We start from the raw sequence: 23,210 nt of genomic DNA, 5'->3' as shown, positions 1-23,210 counted from the left end.
TTTAATTTTTTTATGTTTTCCATTTGCACGGCTAAATTTGGGGTCAATAAGATTTTCTTTTCTTTTTTTGAATGTTTATCAAGCCAAGGTTGCATTTTTTTATATACACAAATACAATAAAAAGAATACTACTGTGAAATATCATTACAATATAAAATAAATTTAAATGTAATGTATTCCTGTGATGGCTTTTTCAGGATTCTTTGATAAATAGAGAGTACAAAAAAACAGCATTTATTGGAAACAAACTTTTGTAACATTATATGTCTTTATTGTTATTTTTTTTAATCAATTTAATGCGTCCTTGCTGAATAAAAGTGTGCATAAGACTGACATGACACATGTTATGAATATGAAGGAGGTTTTATGCATGTTTATAAAAACTGTCATTAAGTGTCATTCGCTCAATTATGACATTTTTAATGCAAATATGACATTGTTTGAGATGTCTTTGTATTGTTTTATGTCAATGTGTCATAACATCATAACCTGTCAGTGTCTTGGTAATGACAACTTGACATTACCAAGACAACATAAATATGTCATAAACATGACGTAGCAGATTAATGATCAAAAGAAAGCACTGTAAAAAAATATTTTCATCATTTGTAATCACAACTTTTTTTCCTTTGTCAAATCAACTTAGATAATTAATGTAGTTCAAATAACATAATATTTTGAGTTTCTTTTGATTAAACCAATCTCCATTGCATTAACTTAATTGTTTAATTTCAATGATCTCAAATTTTTAAGGCAACCAGGTCACTTACTTTTTTAAGTTAAACCAACAATATTTTTTTACAGTGTAGCTTTATGGGTTAACATTACATTAAACTGTCAGGTGGTTGGTTTTGACATTGGCTGTCATGAGGCCATTATAACTGTGTCATGAATATTTTTCTTGACCTGGTATTGAATTTGTCATTAAAATGTTATAATGGCCTCATGACAGCCAATGTCAAAACCAACCACCTGACAGTTTAATGTGATGTTAACCCATAAAGCTGAGTGCTTTCTTAAGTTTGATCATTAATCTGCTATGTCATGACATATTTATGTTGTCTTGGTAATGTCAAGTTGTCATTACCAAGACACTGACAGGTTATGATGTTATGACACCTTGACATAAAACAATACAAAGACATCTCAAACAATGTCATATTTGCATAAAAAATGTCATAATTGAGCGAATGACATTTAATGACATAAAGATGCATATTCATGACATGTGTCATGTCAGTCTTCAGGCGTACACCAAAGGATTTTCACAGTCCCAGACTAAAGACCGGCAGTCTTTAGGAATCTTACTGGAGTCTCGGCGCGCTCCCGTCGTCTCGATCGTTAAATGTGAGGGGATAATCTGCAGTCGGCGACCCGATTTATGCCAGTCTTTCTCTAGTCTTTCATATCAAACATGTTTGATATTATCGCAAGTCCTAGCGTAGTCATAGTGACGTAAAACAATCAACAACCAATAAATTTGTTCTCAGAAAACAGGAAACAGGAAGCCATCAGTCAAAGAAACATGTCGACGGACGTGGAAACACAACGAGCGCCAAGTAGGCGAAGATGGACCGTGGATCAAGAGGAGCGCCGTGTCGAGCTGTGGGCAGAGCAGCCGTGTCTTTCTGATGTAAACTGCCATTTATACCACGACAGAGTGGAAAAAGAAAAGAAGTGGACCGATATTGCCGAAGCCATCGACATGCCTGCATTTAAAATTATACCCTTTCAAGACATTTAGTTCAAACTATTGTTCTCATCATATAATGATATAGATCCATAACCCCCATATACAGTCATGTGAAAAAGTTAGGTCATCCCATTAAATAGTCAACTCTTTATTAAGAGATCTTCACATAACAATGTCTAAATAGATTTTTTTTCATTCCTGGAAAAGAAAGTGATTTATTGTAATTAAACAATATAAATTAACATATTTTTACTCCTCAAACAAAAAATATGCACAAAAATGCCTATTTTAATGGAGGAAAAAATGTGTTGTAATCTTGTAAATAGTGTCACTACAAGATTCAGTGTTTGTAAAATCTTTAGTCTGAGACTGTGAGACTTTAGATGTGAGCTGATAATCTTATAAAGTCTTTTCTAAATCTTTTCAAAGTCTTTAGGTGTACAGAAGGCATTATGCACACCCCTTCAAGTAAAGTGTTACCAAATATAATAATAATATAAAGTAGTAGATGATGTTAGATTTGAACCCGTCACTGAATAGGCCTAGAAGTCCGCATGATGAAAAGAGCACAACACTTGAGCATGTTTGTCAGGTTCGGTGGCGTGTGAATCCGCTCTGATCAGTTGAGTTTTCTTATGCAATCCCAGAGAGCCCAGGAGAGATGATGGCAGCTCAGGCATCGCTAATTCCTCGTGTCTGTTGAGCCTCTGCAACACAAGCGCATCAACGCAGCCTGTCTTTTACAGGTTCTTCCTCCAAACATGGATTTAACCGGATTTCTGTTAGTTTTCTGTGTAAGTTCTCTCCTCTACACATCCAGCGATGCCGAGGCGAGCTGTAAACTCAAGGCCAAGTTCAACCTGAGGGGTTATAAGGAGGTGCTGAAGACGACGGTGGTCGTTGGTGGCATGTTCCCAGTTCACCAACGCCTGGTTTCAACGGACGCCAACACCACCATCCCGCCGGAGTCCTCCGACTGCGAGGGGTAAGGCACCAGATTTAACTATTTTACAAGAGAAAACTCCTGTTTTTCAGACTGCATTAGATCTGGTAGCATGTAATGATGTTCACTGTAATGAAAGTGCATCCTTTTTAATTGCTTGTCGTTATTTCAGAAATGTATTGGTATTATTAAAGAAAACAGATTAATTGCAAACGCTTAATTTTTATTCTTGCATCTTAAAGATCATCATTCATCATGCAAAATTAATTAAACTGTAGTCTAAGGAAGAATTACAGTTCGTCCTCCCGAGAGAACACTTCTATGTTACATAAACTAATCAGTGGGAAATAACTGGTTGCACAATGCCAATCACCCCGACTGGTGCAGTGTAGTGGTAGCAGCTGGTATTACACGTGGTTACGCTTTATTTGGTCCATTTAGACATTTATAAGTAACTTAACTAACTCTCATATATTTTTACACTTTGTAATTAATGTTCTATTTATTAAAACCAAGTACCGGTATAAATCTCATCAAGTTTTTACATTTATTCCAAAATAATAACTAAAGAAAGCAATTTAAACAATATTTTTTAATTGTGAACTAATCACACCTGTTCTTTTTAATAGTCAACTTGTTTTCATCAGTCATCAAGCTTGTAAACACTGGTCACAGACACGAAGATGCATCTTTAATTTCCCCAAAAACCCACTGTCATCATGTTTTCAATCCATTTCGTGGATCCAAGTTTGATTTTGACGTGACATAAAGCAGTGATATTTGAATGGGTGAGTGGTTTACTTACCATGAACCAATCATATCCGATTATACCCAATCATGGCCTCCTCTCACGTGACTTTCCCATTCATTCTCAATTACCCCCCACTGAACCCACCGCACACCTAGGGGGACTGTTAACCCTTTCCTCGGAAATTATACTTGGAATGGAAATGGAAATTATACTTCTTTAAATACATTTTATAGAATAAAATGTTTTTTGTTGTTGTTTAAAAGTAGAGGATCCCCTCTTTCTTTTGATATATTGCATATTCAGATATTTATACAAAATATTCTGAGGGCCATGAAACTTTCTTGATAAAAAATGCTGGCGGTGGCTGGAAAGAGTTAAAAGTCAATAGGCTCAGGGGAGGCAAGGCGTCCCGCAGGAACTAGATTAGAAAAAAATTGTGATTTATACACTTTTTAATGTCACATTTTGTAATATTTGCGTTATTTTATTTTTGTAATATCGATTAGCTATTTTCTCATCCAGTTTTTTTAAGGGAGGCACTGCCAAACCTTGCCTCCTCGGAGGAATCGCCCCTGAAGAATGTCTGTTGAGGAACATCAAAATAAAGTGTTATTAAGCATAACAAAACCAGTCTCGAGCCGCACGGGTATATCTGTGGCAATAGCCAACAATACATTGTATGGGTCAAAATTATCCATTTTTCTTTTATGCCAAAAATCATTAGGATATTAAGTAAAGATCATGTTCCATGAAGAATTTTGTAATTTTCCTACCGTAAATATATAAAACATGTATTTTTGTGAGTGAATGCAGCACAATCGTGAACATAAATGCACAACTTTAAAGGAGATTTTCTCAATGTTTCGATTTTTTTGCACCGTCAGATTCCAGATTTAAAATAGTTGTATCTCGACCAAATATTGTCATATCCTAACAAACCATACATCAATGGAGAGATTATTTATTCAGCTTTCAGATGATGTGTACATCTCATTGACCCATGTCCCTGGTTTTGTGGTCCAGGGTCACATATAAGATATAAAAAGCAAATGCATTGTTACATTAAATCTAAACATTTGGCTCACTTGATTGAATAATCTGAATGAATCATCACTCTATCATGTGAATCCCCCTCAGCTTCAACTTCCGAACTTTCCGCTGGGCTCAGACGATGCTGTTCGCCCTGAACGAGATCAACAACAGAACGGACCTGCTCCCCAGAACTGAGCTGGGGTACGTCATCTATGACTCCTGTTTCACCATTTCCAAAGCCGTGGAGGGAACGCTGACCTTCCTGACGGGCCAGGACGAGGCCGTGCCGAACTACCGCTGTGGGGACGGGCCTCCTCTCTCGGCCCTCGTGGGCGCCGGAGGATCGGATCTGTCCATCGCCACCGCCAGGATACTCGGACTCTACTACTTCCCACAAGTACCTTTCATCTAGCACTGTATCTGGGCAATGACATAAGATAACCCTCATTTTTAAGGTCAAAATCTATTCATTTATGAAAAACAAAACACAAAAAATAGCCATGATTTTAATACATTTCTGAATGAAAAAAACATTTTAGTTTCACTCTAAAAAATCCTGGGTTGTTTCAACCCAATTTTGGGTAAAATATGGAAAAATGTAATTAAAAAGTTTAAGCCAACGGCTGGGTTTGTCCATATTTGACCCAAAATTGGGTTGAAACAACTAAATTGTAGAGTGTATGGTCAAATTCTCACTATATATCCTTTAGCTATTTATCATATAGTAATATATAACTACTAGTCGCTTATTAGCATGCATATTACTATGATATTAACTGTTTATTAGTACTTATAACACATATTAATGCGTTATTCTGCATGCCCATATTCTACATCCCTCAATCCTACCTAATGCATACATTTAATAAGTTCCTTAACTATTAATAAGCAGTCATTAGGAGTTTATTGAGGCAAACGTCATAGTTAATATTTAGTTAATAGTAAGAACATTTAAAAATTGCATTTATGAGATTCTTGAAAAGAAACCTCCTTTAGTAGTATAGAAATTTAGAAATTATTATTATTATTAAAGTCATGTTTATTATTATTTCTTAGTTTTGTTTGTTTTGGTGCAGCGAACATGCAGAAACATGTAAGAAGAAGAAAACATAAAACAGGAAATTATATCACAGAGAGGAAAGCATATAAAAAATAAAAAAAAGTTTAAGGTCTGTCCGATTTTTTTTTACAGCTTTATTCAGCAAGATTTATTTTATTTCTAATGCTGTTCTTTTCATATTCATCTAATAATCCTGAAAAAAAGTATCACGCTTTACATTAAAATATGAAGCAGCACAACTGTTTTCAACATTGATCATATTAATCATAAATGTTTCTTGAGCAGCAAATCATCATATTATACTGATTTCTGAAGGATCATGTGACTCTGAAGACTGGAGGAATGATGCTGAAAATTCAGCTTTCAGGACTAAATTATATTATTTCACATAAGTGCTGTTTTTACTGTATATTGATCAAAATATTCTTTACTCGACAAATAAACGCAGCCTTGGTTAGCATTATATATATATATATATATATTTGTTAAAGACTATATTAAAGCATACAACCTAATCATTGAAAACTTGGCATCATAAATTTAAGCTTTTCTTGAAAATGGGATAAAATCTTTTCAAATCTGTGTGATTTGCAGCATGAATAGAAAAAGTACATTTCTGAAAAATTTACGCATTTAAAAATATGATTTTGATCATTCATGTTCTTGCCTATTTTTAGGGTTAATTTATAGTCATAATTTTTGAAACGAGCAGGATTTGTGTTCCCTCCTCCCTAGATGAGTTACTGCTCGTCCTGCTCGGTTCTGGAGAGCCGGTTCCAGTATCCCACCTTCCTCCGCACCATCCCGAACGATGAGAACCAGTCCGTGGCCATGGCTAAGCTAGTGCTGCACTTCGGCTGGACCTGGGTGGGCACCATCGCGGCCGAGGACGATTACGGGAAATACGGCATTAAGAGGTTCAAGGAGGTGGTGGAGGAGGCGGGAGTGTGCATATCCTTCTCCGAAACCCTTCCCAAGGTCTCCAACCCGGAGGCCATGCAGCGCATCGCGCAGGCGGTGCTGGACTCCACGGCTAAGATCATCGTGGTGTTCTCCTCAGATGTGGATCTGAGCCCTTTATTGGAGGAGCTGCTGCTTCACAACATCACCAACCGCACGTGGATCGCCAGCGAGGCCTGGGTCACATCGGCCGCCATCTCCCGGCACCCCGACATACTGCCCGTCCTGGGAGGAACCATCGGGTTTGCGGTGAAGCGTGCCGAAATCCCCGGCCTCAAAGAGCACCTTCTGGCTGTGAACCCATATAATGACACTCTGACTGAAGAGTTTTGGGGGATAGTCTTTAACTGCACTATGAACTACACGCAGGTCTTGAGAGGCATGAAGAGATGCACTGGAGAGGAGATGATTGACAGGCTGAATAACACGTACTCAGATGTGTCTCAGTTGAGGATTACGTATAACGTGTATAAGGCTGTATATGCCGTGGCATATGCTCTACATAACCTCGAGGAGTGTGTAGTTGGCAGTGGCCCGTTTGAGAACGGCACATGCGCTGACATTAACAAATTCGAGCCTTGGCAGGTATGACACACACACACACACACACACACACACACACACACACACACACACACACACACACACACACACACACACACACACACACACACACACACACACACACACACACACACACACACACACACACACACACACACACACACACACACACAGAGGTGGACAAAGTAAACAACTTCTTTACTTGAGTAAAAGTACAGATACTACTGGTCAAATATTACTCCGTTACAATTAGAAGTTGTAAAGACCGATTTTTACTTTATGTAAAAGTACAGAAGTACTCGTTTTTAAAAGTACTTAAAGGGGTCATGACATGGGTTTTTTTATTTTATTATTATGTTCCCTTAGGTGCAATTATAGTATTACTATAGTTTTTTTTACAAAAAACTTTTAAAATGTAGTGATTTATGACCTTTTCCCACCCTGTCTCTCATCCTCTGATTCAAACAGTCTGTTTTGGGGGTGTTTCCCCTTTAAGAGTTCAGTGTTAACGCCCACTGTTATGATTGGCTAACGTCAGTGCCTATGCATCAATTATTAACGCCCCCAGCCAGAACCTGTGCGGATTCAGCGTATTTAAAAAGTAGTTTAAAGTTTTAAATACATTACTTACAGTTTGCGTCGTCGTTGTTGAGCCCAGAATAGTCGGCACGGACTTATCTTTGAGCAACAGTTTTCTGGCAAAGCCAGCATCATATTGGGATTTTTTTCTCAAAACAGTCATCCTTCAAATGTATAGAACAAACGCTTAAACTAACTCTGCCGTGACTGGGACGTCCGCAAAAAATAAAGTGCATCCATTTTTCCCTGACGACTGGATCTTTCTGCAGCGTATTCAAAGATGTTGTTTGTCCACAGCCAGGAACAGCACATCTGCGGCATCGTGATTTCCCTGTACACAGACCCACTCGCTGTCCGTCGACTGAACACTTGTGAGGCGCGCGGCGATACGAAATTAGCGTAGTTGTCTTGCGCTTTAAGCGTAGTTGTCTTGTGCCAGAGGCGGTCTATATGCAAACGCTGGTACGTGACTTCGTACCGTGACGTCACTTCTTACCATGGATCCAGAACGAGCTGTATTTAGAGCTTGATTAAATAAATGATTCGTTTATAATGGGGAGGACGTCTTAAGCTATGAAACTTGCAGGACGTTTTAATGACACAAAGACCTCTTATATACCAAAAGATCAAGGCAAATTTGGTTTCTCATGTCATGACCCCCTTTAAGTATAAAAGTAAATGTCAATGCATTTTTTTATTATTGTTGCATTGTTGCATGTAATACTTACAGTACCTTATGCCTCTGAATCTCTGCCTACCCTCATATCAACATCACATTTATTTCTATAACACAGTTCCAGTCGTGGGATTGAATAAGTCACTCAATAACGTCCACAATGGTTTCTGACACCCAAATGGCTGTTCCCGGTTTTTTGGCTTTTAGTATGAATATGTTATCTATAAGCTAGTGTGCTCCAAAACAATGACAAAATTCGCATTTAGAAGACCAAACCCAATGTTGAAAATTAAAATCAGGTTGATGTCAGAATCCAATGTCAGATTGATGTTAATCTCCGACGTTGGACAGACGTTGTATTGTGGTTGAAAATCGGGTTGACGTCAGAAACCAACATCAGTCGAGTTCTGACCAACCAGACTTTCATTTTCAACCAAAATGTAACCAAAATCATCCCTGACGTCACTACTCTCTACTCGAGGACCTTGACAGAAATGTAGTGGAGTAAAAAGTACGATATTTGTCTTTCAAATGTAGTGAAGTTAAAGTAAAAGTTTCCAGAAAAAATAATGCTCAATTAAAGTACAGATACTCCAAAAGTGTACTTAAGTACAGTACTCAAGTAAATGTACTTTGTTACTGTCCACCTCACAACATGCAACCAAATAATCCATTAGTAATGGGATTGACCGGACTGAAGAGCCTTCATGTAAACGCCTTAATCGGTCTGATGGAGCTCGATCCCAATGAAATTTGGATCGGATTGAAAGGGGGGTTTGTTCCTTTTCTAATCCTATCGAGGGAACATGTAAACACTTGATCGGATTGGAAACTGAAAGGACTGCGCATGTGCGATGACGTAGAAATGGCGTATGATGCGCTGAACGAGCTGTTCTTCCTGTTGAAAAAAGTGTCATATATAAATGAGTGTAGCCCGATCACGTTTAGCGTTCATGTAAACACTACGTTCAGATTTATCAATTGGAATGAATTCAGTCCGATTGAAACAAAAGTTGCATGTAAACACAGCCATGATGTACTTGTATAACTACTACTATGTGCTCTGTGTTCAGCTCATGTACTACCTGAAGAACCTCAGGTTCACCGTCCCTCACACCAGAGAGGAGATATTCTTCAATAATGGAGACGTGGAAGGCTTTTATGAGATCTTAAACTGGCAGAGTGATTCAGACGGAGAGATCACATACACACACATCGGTTACTATAACAGCTCGGCACCCGCCGCCGACATGCTGACTATCAGTAACGACTCGATCATATGGAACAATGATGTTCTCGAGGTGAGATGTCTATCCATTCATCCCTCCATCTATTGTTCTATCCATCCATCTATCGTTCTATCTATCTATCATCCATCATCCATCTATAGTTCCATCCATCCATCTATCATTCCATCCATCCATCTATCATTCTATCTATCTATCTATCTATCTATCTATCTATCTATCTATCTATCTATCTATCTATCTATCTATCTATCTATCTATCCATCCATCCATCCATCCATCCATCCATCCATCCATCCATCCATCCATCTATCTATCCATCCATCTATTGTTCTATCTATCCATCCATCATCCATCTATCGTTCCATCCATCCATCTATCGTTCTATCCATCCATCCATCCATCCATCCATCCATCCATCCATCCATCCATCCATCCATCCATCCATCTTTCTATCTATCTATCTATCTATCTATCTATCTATCTATCTATCTATCTATCTATCTATCTATCTATCTATCTATCTATCCATCCATCTATTGTTCTATCTATCCATCCATCATCCATCTATCTTTCCATCCATCCATCTATCGTTCTATCCATCCATCCATCCATCTATCTATTGTTCTATCCATCCATCCATCCATCCATATATCGTTCCATCCATCCATCATTCTATCCATCCATCATCCATCTATCGTTCTATCCATCCACCCATCCCTCAATCTATCCATCATCCATCTATTGTTCTATCCATCCATACATATATCGTTCCATCCATCCATCATTCTATCCATCCATCATCCATCCATCCATTGTACCTAAAAAATCCAGTACAATGTTTTAAAGTATTCGACCGGTTAAAGTCTGACTCTCATTACTGCGTGTGGAATCGTATATAAGATAAACTGAAGAGCGGGTGTTTTCTCTCGTGTCCCAGACGCCGCGCTCCGTGTGCAGTGAACGCTGCCAGCCCGGCACCAGGATGGGCATCCGGCAGGGAGAGCCGGTCTGTTGCTTCGACTGCATCCCCTGCGCAGACGGAGAGATCTCAAACACAACAGGTCGTGGCAATAAGGAACTTTATTCAATCAAAGTCTCTTACTTTTAATGCTTTCTTCTGAGTTTCTATTCAGTCAATTTGAATAACTCCTCCAACAGATGCGCGAGGCTGTATCCAATGCGACGGGGACAACTGGTCCAATGCCAACCACGACGAGTGTGTGCCGAAGACCATTGAGTTCCTGGACTTCTCCGAACCTCTCGGGATCACACTGATCGCCATCGCTGCGTTCGGGGCTCTGGCTGCGATCGTAGTCGCGATCATCTTCTTGATGCACCTCAACACACCTCTGGTGAAAGCCAACGACCCTCTGCTCAGCTTCACTCTGCTGCTGGGTTTGGTGATCACCTTCCTCAGCTCCATCGTGTTCCTCGGGGAGCCTCGGATGTGGTCGTGCATGACCAGTCAGGTGGCGTTGGCTGTAGGCTTTGCTTTAACCCTCTCTTCATTAATGGGTAAATCTGCTCTGCTCATGCTGAGAGCCAGAGCTGTAAAAGCTGTTAAATCTGCGACACGGGCAGCTAAAGCGGCGGCGGCGGCTGCCGAACAGAGTCCTGACACTGCTGTCATCGCTCCAGCTATTCCTCAGAAGAACGACGTGGATCCCATACATCCCAGGCACCAGAGGGCGATAATGATAGTGTGCACGCTGATCCAAGCGGTGGCTTGCACTGTGTGGCTGATTCTGATGCCTCCTCACCCCGTTAAAAACACAGCCGCCCAGAACATCAAGATCATCCTGGAGTGCGACACTGGGAACATCATCTTCATCTGCTCCATCTTCGCTTATGACATACTTTTGGCTCTGCTGGCCTTCGCTTTCGCTTTTGTGGCACGCAAGTTGGAAGACCACTTTAATGAGGGCAAGAGCGTGACCTTTGGCATGCTGGTGTTCTTCATCGTTTGGATCTCCTTCGTTCCCGCCTATCTGAGCACGCGGGGGAAATTCATGGTGGCGGTGCAAATCTTCGCTATCTTGGCATCCAGCTTCGGGCTGCTCGCGTGCGTCTTCATCCCCAAGTGCTACGTGCTGCTCGTCAAACCCGAGAGGAACAAAGAGGAGATGATGATTCCTCGAGTCAAGTCACGTGACGCGGGCGTTTCGCTCGCCACCACCAGCAGCTCCGCTAATGGAACCACTGTGTCCACTGTGTCTCTAGATGACTGAAGCCATTCCCCAAAAATGATCTACCGTGTCACTTTGAAGCCTTATTATATTGGACTCGGACATATTTCACGATTTTACATATACATTTAGATCTAAGACAGAATATGAATAACAGTAAAGGACTTTTAAGGGGGTCGCATCGTACTTACCATGTGACCCTGGATCACAAAACCAGTTACGAGTCGCACGGGTATATTTGTGGCAATAGCCAACTATACATTGTATGGGTCAAAATTATCCATTTTTCTTTTATGCCAAAAATCATTAGGATATTAAGTAAAGATCATGTTCCATGAAGATATTTAGTAAATTTCCTACCGTAAATATATAAAACATGTATTTTTGTGAGTGAATGCAGCACAATCGTGAACATAAATGCACAACTTTAAAGGATATTTTCTCAATGTTTTGATTTTTTTTGCACCCTCAGATTCCAGATTTTCAATAGTTGTATCTCGACCAAATATTGTCCTATCCTAACAAACCACACATCAGTGGAAAGTTTATTTATTCAGCTTTCAGATGATGTACTGTATAAATCTCAATTTGAAAAAAAAAGACCCATGTGACTGGTTTTGTGCTCCAGGGTCACATATTATATGATGTCTATGTATAATCCAATTTAGTTTTATGACCATTTTTCGTCATCTCTAACCCCTAATTTTATTTTTATATATATGTTTTTATTTATTTATTTATTTAAACTGAAAAAAGTTTACATGCTCTGCAGAATTAATATCTGACTGTGGGTTTGCTGTTAAGTATAATATATATTTTTTAACATTCCCATGTTTTCATCTGACATCATAAAGCTGGGGAGGATAATTTTTGGAGCTTAGTTTCAATAAATCATACCATAAAAAAGTTAATAAGCAGATTCTCAACCTGTAGAGGCAAACAAAAAGTCAAAATATCAAACTTTAGAAGAAAGGCACAACACTCATAATAATGAATCCATGTAAAACATGATACATAAATTAATTTAATAATAAATATAAAACCATGAATTCCTTTCATGAGAGGGCATTTTGAGAGTTGAAGTTCTCATACTATATGCACTAATTATATATCAAATGGTCTGGGAAAATGTCTTTTTTTTTTTTTTTACACAACATAAACACTATAAAAGAGAGAAAAGGCAAATAAAGGGAAAACAGGGAAAAAAGATTCCTCATGATATGGCCCCTTTAAATGAGCATGGATTTGCACTCAGGGAAGTTTTTATGACTAGTGTAGCTTAGCTGTTCAAATTACATTAAAAATGCATTGATTTCATCTTAAATTTAAAAAAAAAAAAAATCTTTCCAGAGACAAATTTTAGTCTTAAAAGCATGGAAACAAAGAGGTAAATGTAATGCCGATGCCTGCCAGCAGGAGGAAGCAGTGAAAGTTCATAAACTGAGATCTCTTTGCACTGCAGATGACTCAAATTAAACTGTCCTAGTTGTTCTCAGTCAGTTGTTATATAAAATAACTATTGTAATAGTTTTGCTAACATACAATGAAGTATATTTTTGTGAAAATTCTGTAATCTATGCTGTCAATTTATTTGTGAATTTGAAAATTAATTAAAAAATTTAGATTAGACTGGATGTGTTTTAGATATATATGGGAGGCATAATGGATTCATACACAAATTGCATATGTGAACTGTTTAAGCTTAATTTATAACGGGACTCCACTAAGATCGTCACTCATAAACAATACTGATTATGTATTGCTTTGTCTTTATCTTATTCATAAAATAAAGTTACAATAAACTACCAATGTCCTGTTTTAGTATACAATTGTTTATAGTTACCAGACAGTGTGACTTCTTAAGTAATTTGGTGATTAAAACCTCAGGCAGTTCATGCTCCATAGAAGTAGTGATGTAAGACTAATGTTTATTATCATTATTTTAGATATGATGTTACACTATGTCACTTTTCTTTGTTTAAAATGATCAAAATTTAAATAATGAGTCAATACATTATCAATTCTTCTCCCAAAAACGTGTCTTTGTCTTACCCTAATTCACTATGGTAAGCCGTGTTTATATTTCAGAGCTGTCGGGATGGTTTTCGCGCGAAATTGCGTAGACAAAATACTCGCCCGTGCGTGTCGTCATATCCGTAAATAGAGAAAAGTTGCTTGCTGGAGCAGCGAAATCTCCGAACTTTGGGGAATCACTCGTTTTAAAATCATTTAAAATCACTAATGTAGTCATCTGGATAGTCATTTAGGTAAGGAAGGATTGCTGGGAATATGAGTAAAAAAAACGAACAAGCTTTGAATGGACTGCCAATGAGGAGGCACCATTATGCCTATCCAGTAGGTGGCGGGAATGCACCATTTAAGACTGCCAACCGACAAACACCAGAAGAAGAAGAATAAACAAAAGGAGAAAGCCACAGAGCTAATAATAAAACAAGAATCAACATTGGTTTGGCTCTTTGGAGATGGTGAGAACAGAGTTTGTATTAGTCAAAAGGTGAGTAAGATGTTTTATTAAACAGATAATTTGCCATATGTAGCTCTTTTTTTAACCGCTAGTGTACCAAAGTGTACCTTTAATATGTCTAACATAAAATAGACACAGCAGAGTAAAAAGTCTCCAAATATAAGGATTTAAGGATAAAAAAATGAAGAAATGATTTTGAAAAATTAAGAAAATAAAAATAAATTGAAATTTATATGAATACTATATAATTAGTAATAATATAAATGATCAATGACACATTTGACTCAAACTATTTTTATTTACCCTTTTCAAATTAGCAAATTTGCAAAATACAAGCTTTTTCATACTTTTGGATCCAACTGTATCTACTACTACTATTGTATCAATAAAGACCTAAAAAATATAATTGTAGCATGAACAATATTTACAGTGGCGTGTTTGCATAGTTCACTTGACGCCACTCTAGATGCTTTGTGGAGTGATGATATTCTTCTATAATTGGACGTGTAACAACACACCCTCAGTGAGGAATAGCCCAGCGTGCCTGAGGAAGACTTGTTTAGTCTATGTGTGTGTGTGTGTGTGTGTGTGTGTGTGTGTGTGTGTGTGTGTGTGTGTGTGTGTGTGTGTGTGTGTGTGTGCGCGCCTGGGTAACTGTGGATGTGGTGTAAACAAAATGCTTAAATATGATCTTGACTCTTGACAGAAAGGCCAAGTGGCCATTCATCTCTGGACTGACCACTGAAAACACTGAGCAGTGATAAAGCCTGTCAAGGTATGATTTTAATAATTCATCAGGTCTTTGTGAACAACTCATTAAAGGGGGGAGATTAATAATGGATGCAATCCAGTGGGAAGTGTTGGGATGCATGCGCATGCTGCTGTTTTGGAGGGTGGGATTCATGGCAGGGGTTGTCCTTCAGGTCACGGTGAATCTGCTGGGTTTCTCCAGTCGAACCCTCCCAAAAGAGGACAACACTAGTCTCAAACGAGTCTCAAAACATTTATTTTGCACAATGAATGCACTTAACTCTTTATTTTTGAACCCGAGGTAACAGCCTTTTTAAAACCCTACACATTTGTTTAATGGTTGGCTGATCAAATAGTTCATGATAACAGTGAAAATTTTAATTTTGTAGCTGATGTTCAAAAATATATAAATAAATAAAAACCCTAGCAAGTTGCAAGGGCACCTTTGTTATATTTTATAATGACAGTTAAAAATAAATCCAATCACCATCCATCAAGCTCAAGTACTTTACCAAGAAGATAATCAACATCAACAGATCGTCGTTTAACTGCTGACAGGAACTGCTGAGAGAAAATTAGAAATTAGTTCATTTATTTCAGTAATTCAACATAAAAGGTGAAACTAATATATTATATAGACTCATTACATGCAAAGTGAGATATTTCAAGCCTTTATTTGTTATAATTTTGATGATTATGGCTTACAGCTTATGAAAACTTTTTCACAATATTCTAATTTTAAATTTGGGGTTTTCATAAGCTGTAAGCCATAATTAATAATAAAATTATAACAAATAAAGGCTTGAAATATCTCACTTAGCATGTAATGAGTCTATATAATATATTAGTCTCACCTTTTAAGTTGAATTACTGAACTTTTGCACCATATTCTAATTTTTCGAGTTTCACCTGTACATTATTATCTTAGGGTGTTGTATTTTTATGTTTTCCAGGTGGGGTGAATATCTAGATAAAATGGAGGCAGACCGAGATATGACAGATGGCACTGACAGATGTCGCAGAAGTTCAAAATTGCCGTACAGGTGAGCAAAAATCATGATCAGATCTAACATCTGCTGCAATAAAGACATTGAATATTGTTGAGCAGACTCTCATATTACTGCATTATGATGCATTTTCATCAGGCTCAGATGCATTATAGCAATATGCATTCCTGAAATGTTGCTTTCATTGCACAGAGAGACAGATACGTAGAGCTGATAATACACTCCTCTGCTGTCGTGGTAGATTAGTGTTGAAAAGAGTGTGTCTTTGACCAGCAGGAGGAGCTCATCTTCACTCGCTCTTCTCACACTGTTGCTGAAGTGATGTGATTTCACTGCTGGATGGCAGTCATTTCACTGCTTTCTCTTTCTTTCAGACAATCTGACAGACCAAAGGCTTTTATGTTAAGCATCTACACGTCATATTAGATTACTGAAGCTGCATGGGAGGAAAATATGGGGAAAAAGGGCCAAAACGCACACTGTCAGTTTATCAGCTTGTAGAACCGGCTTTTGAATCACATATTGACTTGTTATCATTTCATAAATAAAAAATAAAGGGGAAAAAAGCACAATAACATCTTATTGTAAAGTATTTGAACTATTTGCAAAAAATATTTTTATTTAAAATATGCACACATTCACTCTTAATCGTATGCACAATATTCCTAAAACTTCTCTGTTATTTTTTCTTGTCTCTCATTCAATTATCCTGGTGATTTCAACAAAGAGGCATATTTTAAGCGAATCTTTTTATTTTTAAACATATTTTAATCTAATCTTTTTATTTTTAAACATATTTTAATCTAATCTAATCTAATCTACATTGCAGTGGTATTAAGGGTAGTTAAAAAAGGACACATGGCTCAACTTATGAAATAAAGGCTATAAAGCTTTTAGTTTTATTGCAAATGAAATCTTTAGGTAACAACATAAACCATCAAAATTTAACAAAAAGTTATAACTTGGTTCGATTGCATAGAATTAACATGATTCAAGCATGCATCTAAGCTAAAAGAATAGGCTAATATTAAGCTAATATGACTGAATTATGTTAGGATAACTTAAAAAATGTGTCATATCTGTGGTTTTAACAACTTTTTAAAATAAAATTTTAGGCATGGTGATTTTTCTAATATATGTAGCTACTACCAGTGCGAAAACATGGACGTTTCATTTCCCCTTTAAGCTAATATGACTGAATTTTGTTAGCATAACTTGGAGCATGTCCACTGTACTTCATTAAAATACATCTGATTATACTGAAACCATGTGAATGTGAAGGAAACTGCAGCACTATATTAGCTAATTATGTGGAACGTATACAGTGTCCCTAAAGGGACATGGAGATGGAAAAATACCTAGTTCTGGCATGAAGGAAAATATGGGTTACCAAATAACTCATTTGGTAGCGATCACATCATTTTCTACAAACTAAGTGCAGCTGATTGGATGCTGTTGCATCAGTGGCCACACTGTTGAACGAACTTAATTAAATTGAGGAAAACTTTTCCACGAAATTGAATTACATTTTTCCAACAAAATCTAATTTGTTTGAAATGATTTGTTGTAATCTTGTTGTATGAACTTAAATTTATTTAGTCAATCCTGCTAGATAAAGTTTAGTCAGGTTAGTTTTTGTTCTGCCTAAAATCACCATCATTCTAATTTTAGCTAATTTGTCTCTACAAATCACTTCTAGATGTTACTAGTCTAGAATAGACTAGAATAGTATTAATAGTGGATAGAACTATTTAATTATAACCACTTTTTACATAGTACTATTAAATATTACTTGTGCAGTTCTGCAAGTTTGGTTTAAAGCAATTATAGTGTATATTGATGCCCACACACTAAACACAGTCGCCACTCTTCTGCATAATGGTAACCACAAAATTCAAAAACATTACAGAAAGTCCTCTAAGTTTCTAACATAACTGAACATTAAACACTAACAATAACCAACAACATCTTTCCATTTACTGAAAAACACATAAAATAACACTTTAATGCCTAAATGTATGCAGTCCCTTGCAAAGCATGCTGGGAACTACAGATCCACTGCCCAGTTAGATGTCAACAAAAATGATCAATGTAGTTTTCACACAAATTAATTAAGTAAACTTCCATTTTAAATATATTAGGTTGATTGAACACAATTAAATTAAGTTGTGACAAAATATTAAACAATCGTGTTACTTTTGATTATTTTAATTAATTAAATTTAACAAGAGGCCAAAATATTTTTTTTCGAGTGCAAAAGAACAGACTCAGCCGGATAATTTCCATAATAACCAACACAATCTACCAAGACCAGCGCAAATTAGCATCTGGTTTAAGACATGCTTTTTTAAGGCGGTAAATAATGGTGCAAATACCTGTAAATTGACTAGTGCAAACCTTAGTAAATCACCTTGCATGATCTATTTAAATACTCTCCTCCCAACAAATGCATATGCAATACCGTCAACCGCAACAATAACCCTATCAGAGCCTTTTCAGCCTAATTTTTCACTGCGTGTCTTTAGTAAAACCTGATAGTAGTTTTTTTTTTACGGCAAAAGAGGGTTTGCGCTGGAGCGAGCTGTTGGCAAATCAGGCCCCAAATCCTTGTTAGTTTTGGACCCTGTGTGAAATGGTGCAGAATGAATCTAAAAGTGTGTGTGGAAAGAGCTGGAGCCTGTGAACAGCTGCTCTGTCCGGTTAGAAACGCATACTGGAGTAATTAGACACCAGATTGTCAGGAAAGCTTTGCTACACAGTGGCTGACAGCACATCGTGTCTTGCTCCTGTTCTTCATCTCTGATGCCTCCTCCTCATGTGCACTAGTTTGAGAAACTGCTGTTTTTTTCCTGCTCTGCATATCCACTAGAGATAAAGCTGTTCCCTTGGCTCCTTTAGATAAGAGGCAGTCATCGTTCCATTATCCCCCCCCCCCCACACCCTTTTTCATTTTAATCTTCACCCTTCACAACTGAAATAAAATCACTCGGCTGAATGAGAGCCCTTGGGACCAAGACAATTATGTTTGAAGCTCTCCTGGCTATGACTCAATATTATTTGGCTTGATGAATTATATCAGAATGAGTGACCTATCCGACCCCCATTCACATGGTGAAAGCACAGTGTGTTAAAGAGGAGAGAACACGGCCAGTCAGTTCAATGCCAAGCTATCATAAGTGTTGATCTCAGAACAGATGGAAAATGACAGAAAGTTAAATGGAAAGAAAATGGATTTCAAAACCCCATTATCAATCTGGAAGATTTCCTCTTTAGCAGGATCTGATTCCTGATTCAGTTTATATCCTTTTTTTAATCCTATTTCTCTCTCATGATCTTTCATTCCTTCTCTCCGGTTATATTTCACTGTCTCTTCTCTCTCAGCTTTGCTTAATTTCCTCTCCCATTCATTACAATGTTAGAGTGATGCATTTACTCTCAGGATAAAAAACATATTTTAATATAGTAGTTATTAGGATATGAGACCATATGTGACCCTGGACCACAAAACCAGTCACATGGGTCAATTTTTTGAAATTGAGATTTATACATCATCTGAAAGCTGAATAAATAAGCTTTCCATTGATGTATGGTTTGTTAGGATAGGACAATATTTGGTCGAGACACAACTATTGTAAATCTGGAATCTGAGGGAGCAAAAAAATGTAAATATTGAGAAAATCTCCTTTAAAGTTGTGCATTTATGTTCACGATTGTGCTGCACTCACTCACAAAAATACATGTTTTATATATTTACGGTAGGAAATTTACTAAATATCTTCATGGAACATTATCTTTACTTAATATCATAATGATTTTGGGCATAAAAGAAAAATCTATCATTTTGACCCATACAATGTATTGTTGGCTATTGCCACAAATGTTTTTTTGACTGGTTTTGTGATCCAGGGTCACATATACTGTAGAAATAGAAATCTGTTCTGTGCAGGATTGTACGTAATCGTACAGTATTGTATTTTTAACTAGTAGCTAAAGTTAGTAAACTTTGATATTGGCTATATATCTTATGTGAACTGTTGGGGGAAAACATCTCATGTGTAGCATTATTTTAGATCCGTGCATTTCATTAGGTCTTAATACGTAGGCTGTCTGTTTCATTAAAGCGGTGTCATAATGCGCTTTTCACAAGATGTAAAATACGTCTCTGATGTCCCCAGAGTGTGTGTGTGAAGTTCTAGCTCAAAATACCCCACAGATATTTTTATATAGCATGTTAAAGTTGTCACTTTTTGACAGTTTTTTTGTCTGTCCCTTTAAATGCAAATGAGCTGCTGCTCCCGGCACAGGGGGCGGAGCTTCAAGAGCTTGTGTCCTTTTACCACACACACACACACACACACACACACACACACATGCACTGAACATTTCATAAACTTTTATCCTTTTATGTTCAAACCGGAGTCAGACAATGATGGAGAGACTCAAGAAGAAGTGACAACATTTCTGAATGGTTGGTTGATGATTTTCTGATGCATCTTTTGCAGCGATTTTTGTGTGAGCATAACAGTGAACACCCCTGACCACTCGGTGAGTTTCACGTCTTTGTAAATGAAAGTTGAATGTGTTTTAGGAAGGATTATTCCTGTGCACCTATGCAGCCATTGTGGAGGTGGAGGTGGAGGTGTGGGGGGGGGGAAGAAACGATCAGAAAACAGGGCTTTAAGTGTAAAATACAGAACTTGTCCTTTAAAAAGCAATTTCTGTAAAAGCAAATATCTCCCTTTGCTTTGAACTTTGAGCGTTGTAACTTTGCAGATGTTGTTCATGATCAAACAGCAACATTACACACTAAAGTTATAAAAGTCAAATCATAATCAACCAGCCCTTTAAAATGTTAATCAAACAGTCGTGGTGTCATGGAAAAAATAGTTGAATATATATTTTTCCTGTAGATATACTGGAAATATTTGGTTTTGACACCAAATTTGGTGTTATTACTAGAGATTTTATGGTACAGTTGCTACTTCCTAGATAATTTGTTTTGAAACCTTCAGAATTTTTTTACTAAATTGTTCTCAAAATTGACTTTGCTGACTCTATTAACTTCAAACAGAGGCAGCTCAGTAATGTTTTTGTCTGATTCCAACAAATCATACATCATTTTGAATAGAAAATAACAATGTGAAAATAACAATCACTCAACTTTAAAAGTTTGCTCATTGCGACTCATTTTGCCAGCACGACACACACACACACGCGCGCGCGCACACACACACACACACACACACACACACACACACACACACACACACACACACACACACACACACACACACACACACACACACACACACACACACACACACACACACACACACACACACACACACACACACACACACACACAGTGTTTGTATTCAAAAACTTTATTCACATTATAAATTAACATCATAATTTTAAAAAATCCATGTTATGTCCCCTTTAAGATATTGATGATTAAATTCAAATCACAGCTCATGAACTAAAGGAAAGCCGCTTCCTAAATACTCAATTTGTCCAGCCATGATTCTCCAGAGGCCGTAAAGTCGACCTCTGTTGCTCTGAATGACAGAATCACGTCTCTCATCTCTCTATTTCAAGGGCCACTTTAAAAAGCCTCGCGAGGAGTCACAGATATATTTTCCACAATGATGTGTAAGCGATTGTGAAATCTGAATGGAGCTGAAGTAGATTTGTATTTATTTTAGATTGGTCACTAGGGCCATATTCATTTCCAGAGCCGTCTGTTTGTTTGCATGTGTGAGTGTAATTGTGATCTATGTTATGTTTGCTGTCATAGTAACAGGCTTTGTGATAGAATTTGAGCAATGGCACGGCAACTGTAGTCAGTGTCAGCTCTGAGACACCGGGTGCAGAGGTCGTGACCTCTGTTGATGGATGTATGGAGACGTAATGGTCACCAGTGTCTAGATACTGGTCACAAATACTTCCACCTCTGCCCCCTGTATGAGTGTCTAAGCTTTTACATTTTCAGCATGTTTCCCCCGTAGCGTGTGACTGCGTCCTCACCTTTGTCACCGGTCCACACACTGACCTCCTTGTGCTCCGGTTTCTTCTCCACGTCACATCCAGGGTCCACTCGACAGGTTCTGGTTTCTTCAGCTTCTCCTTCTCTCACTTTCCATCGCGCAAACCACTTAGCCCAAACCCTCACGCATATACTCTTAACCCCACTCATCAGCCAGGCCAGGTAGACGTTACCTGTATCAATTATTAAGCCTTGAGAATAGCACTCATCTTTGGAAATGCGACCCGTGAGATCAGGGCCTGTGGGGTGCGGAGAATATCTGAGAGAGCGGCATTGAGTTACTCTAAAATTCATATTTGATTACCCATTAATTCCTAAGTGATTGTGACCAATCACAAAGGTGATATTGGATATGTAATGTGCGTAAATCTCATATTTAAATCTCATATCTCACATCTCAGCCTCGTTTTTTCTGCTTGAATGAGTTGTCCGCACGGGCACAGGAGCTTTGATGGACTCGGAGAACATCGATCACTCCTGTTCTGTGCCCGTTGGCACGCGCGCTGGCACATCGCTGACATTGATTAAGAGAGCCTGTCTTGGGACGTCCTTCAGGTGAGAGACTTTCAGGTTGCTTTCAAACTCCTCAACTCAAGCATGAAATAAGGTTTCTAAAGTACTTGAGAGGAAATTTTAACAACTTTTTTTTTTATGCTGGAGGATTTATTTTTATGCTGATTTTGGTGGCAGGGAAAGACGCTTTTCTGGGGAAGCAAGCAAGTAATTTGTGTGAATGATTTCTTGTTAATCTGGTCTGGAGCATGCATGTATTAGGCAGATTACACATGAACAACCTAAAGGGCATTTAATTGCTTTTTAAAACATGCTAATGATACATTTTATTTTTTCTATAGGAAGCAGATGTTCAGGTGTGTGTGTGTGTGTGTGTGTGTGTGTGTGTGTGTGTGTGTGTGTGTGTGTGTGTGTGTGTGTGTGTGTGTGTGTGTGTGTGTGTGTGTGTGTGTGTGTGTGTGTGTGTGTGTGTGTGTGTGTGTGAGAAAGTGAATAGCACCAAACCTATATCCTACCTGCAAAACCACTAGTCTTATGACATGATAGAAATGGTTATTTTCTTCTTTCTTTTCCATCTATCTTCTTCATTTCCATCTATCTATAGCAGATCAAATAATAGATGGAAATGAAGAAGATAGATGGAAAAGAAAGAAGAAAAAGGAGAAAAGAAAAAAAAGAAAAGAAAAAAAGGAAAAAAAAGGAAAAATGTGAATGT

The 23,210-nt window shown here is 37.7% G+C and overlaps 2 protein-coding genes across 2 annotated transcripts in view; both read left to right on the top strand.

The window, feature by feature from the left end:
- Window positions 1–1,991: 1,991 nt before the first annotated feature.
- Window positions 1,992–12,673, top strand: vmn2r1 (vomeronasal 2, receptor 1). The gene is made up of 6 exons (XM_079620894.1): window positions 1,992–2,678; window positions 4,525–4,816; window positions 6,215–7,024; window positions 9,332–9,559; window positions 10,446–10,569; window positions 10,667–12,673. The coding sequence occupies exons 1-6, from the start codon at window positions 2,455–2,457 to the stop codon at window positions 11,734–11,736; spliced, it is 2,748 nt and encodes a 915-aa protein (XP_079477020.1). The 5' UTR covers window positions 1,992–2,454; the 3' UTR covers window positions 11,737–12,673.
- Window positions 12,674–14,107: 1,434 nt separating this feature from the next.
- kcnab1a (potassium voltage-gated channel subfamily A regulatory beta subunit 1a) overlaps window positions 14,108–23,210 on the top strand; it is a 146,908-nt gene continuing 137,805 nt past the window's right edge. Inside the window, exons 1-3 of the mRNA XM_079621619.1 lie at window positions 14,108–14,209; window positions 14,886–14,954; window positions 15,883–15,972. Coding sequence (XP_079477745.1) covers window positions 15,930–15,972 — 43 coding nt within the window. The 5' untranslated portion in view covers window positions 14,108–14,209; window positions 14,886–14,954; window positions 15,883–15,929. The remainder of the gene's footprint in view (window positions 14,210–14,885; window positions 14,955–15,882; window positions 15,973–23,210) is intronic.

The sequence above is a fragment of the Phoxinus phoxinus genome (genome assembly GCF_949152265.1).
Source record: "Phoxinus phoxinus genome assembly, chromosome: 8".
Taxonomy (NCBI): Eukaryota; Metazoa; Chordata; class Actinopteri; order Cypriniformes; family Leuciscidae; genus Phoxinus; species Phoxinus phoxinus.
This window is presented reverse-complemented; position numbering and strand designations above follow the sequence as displayed.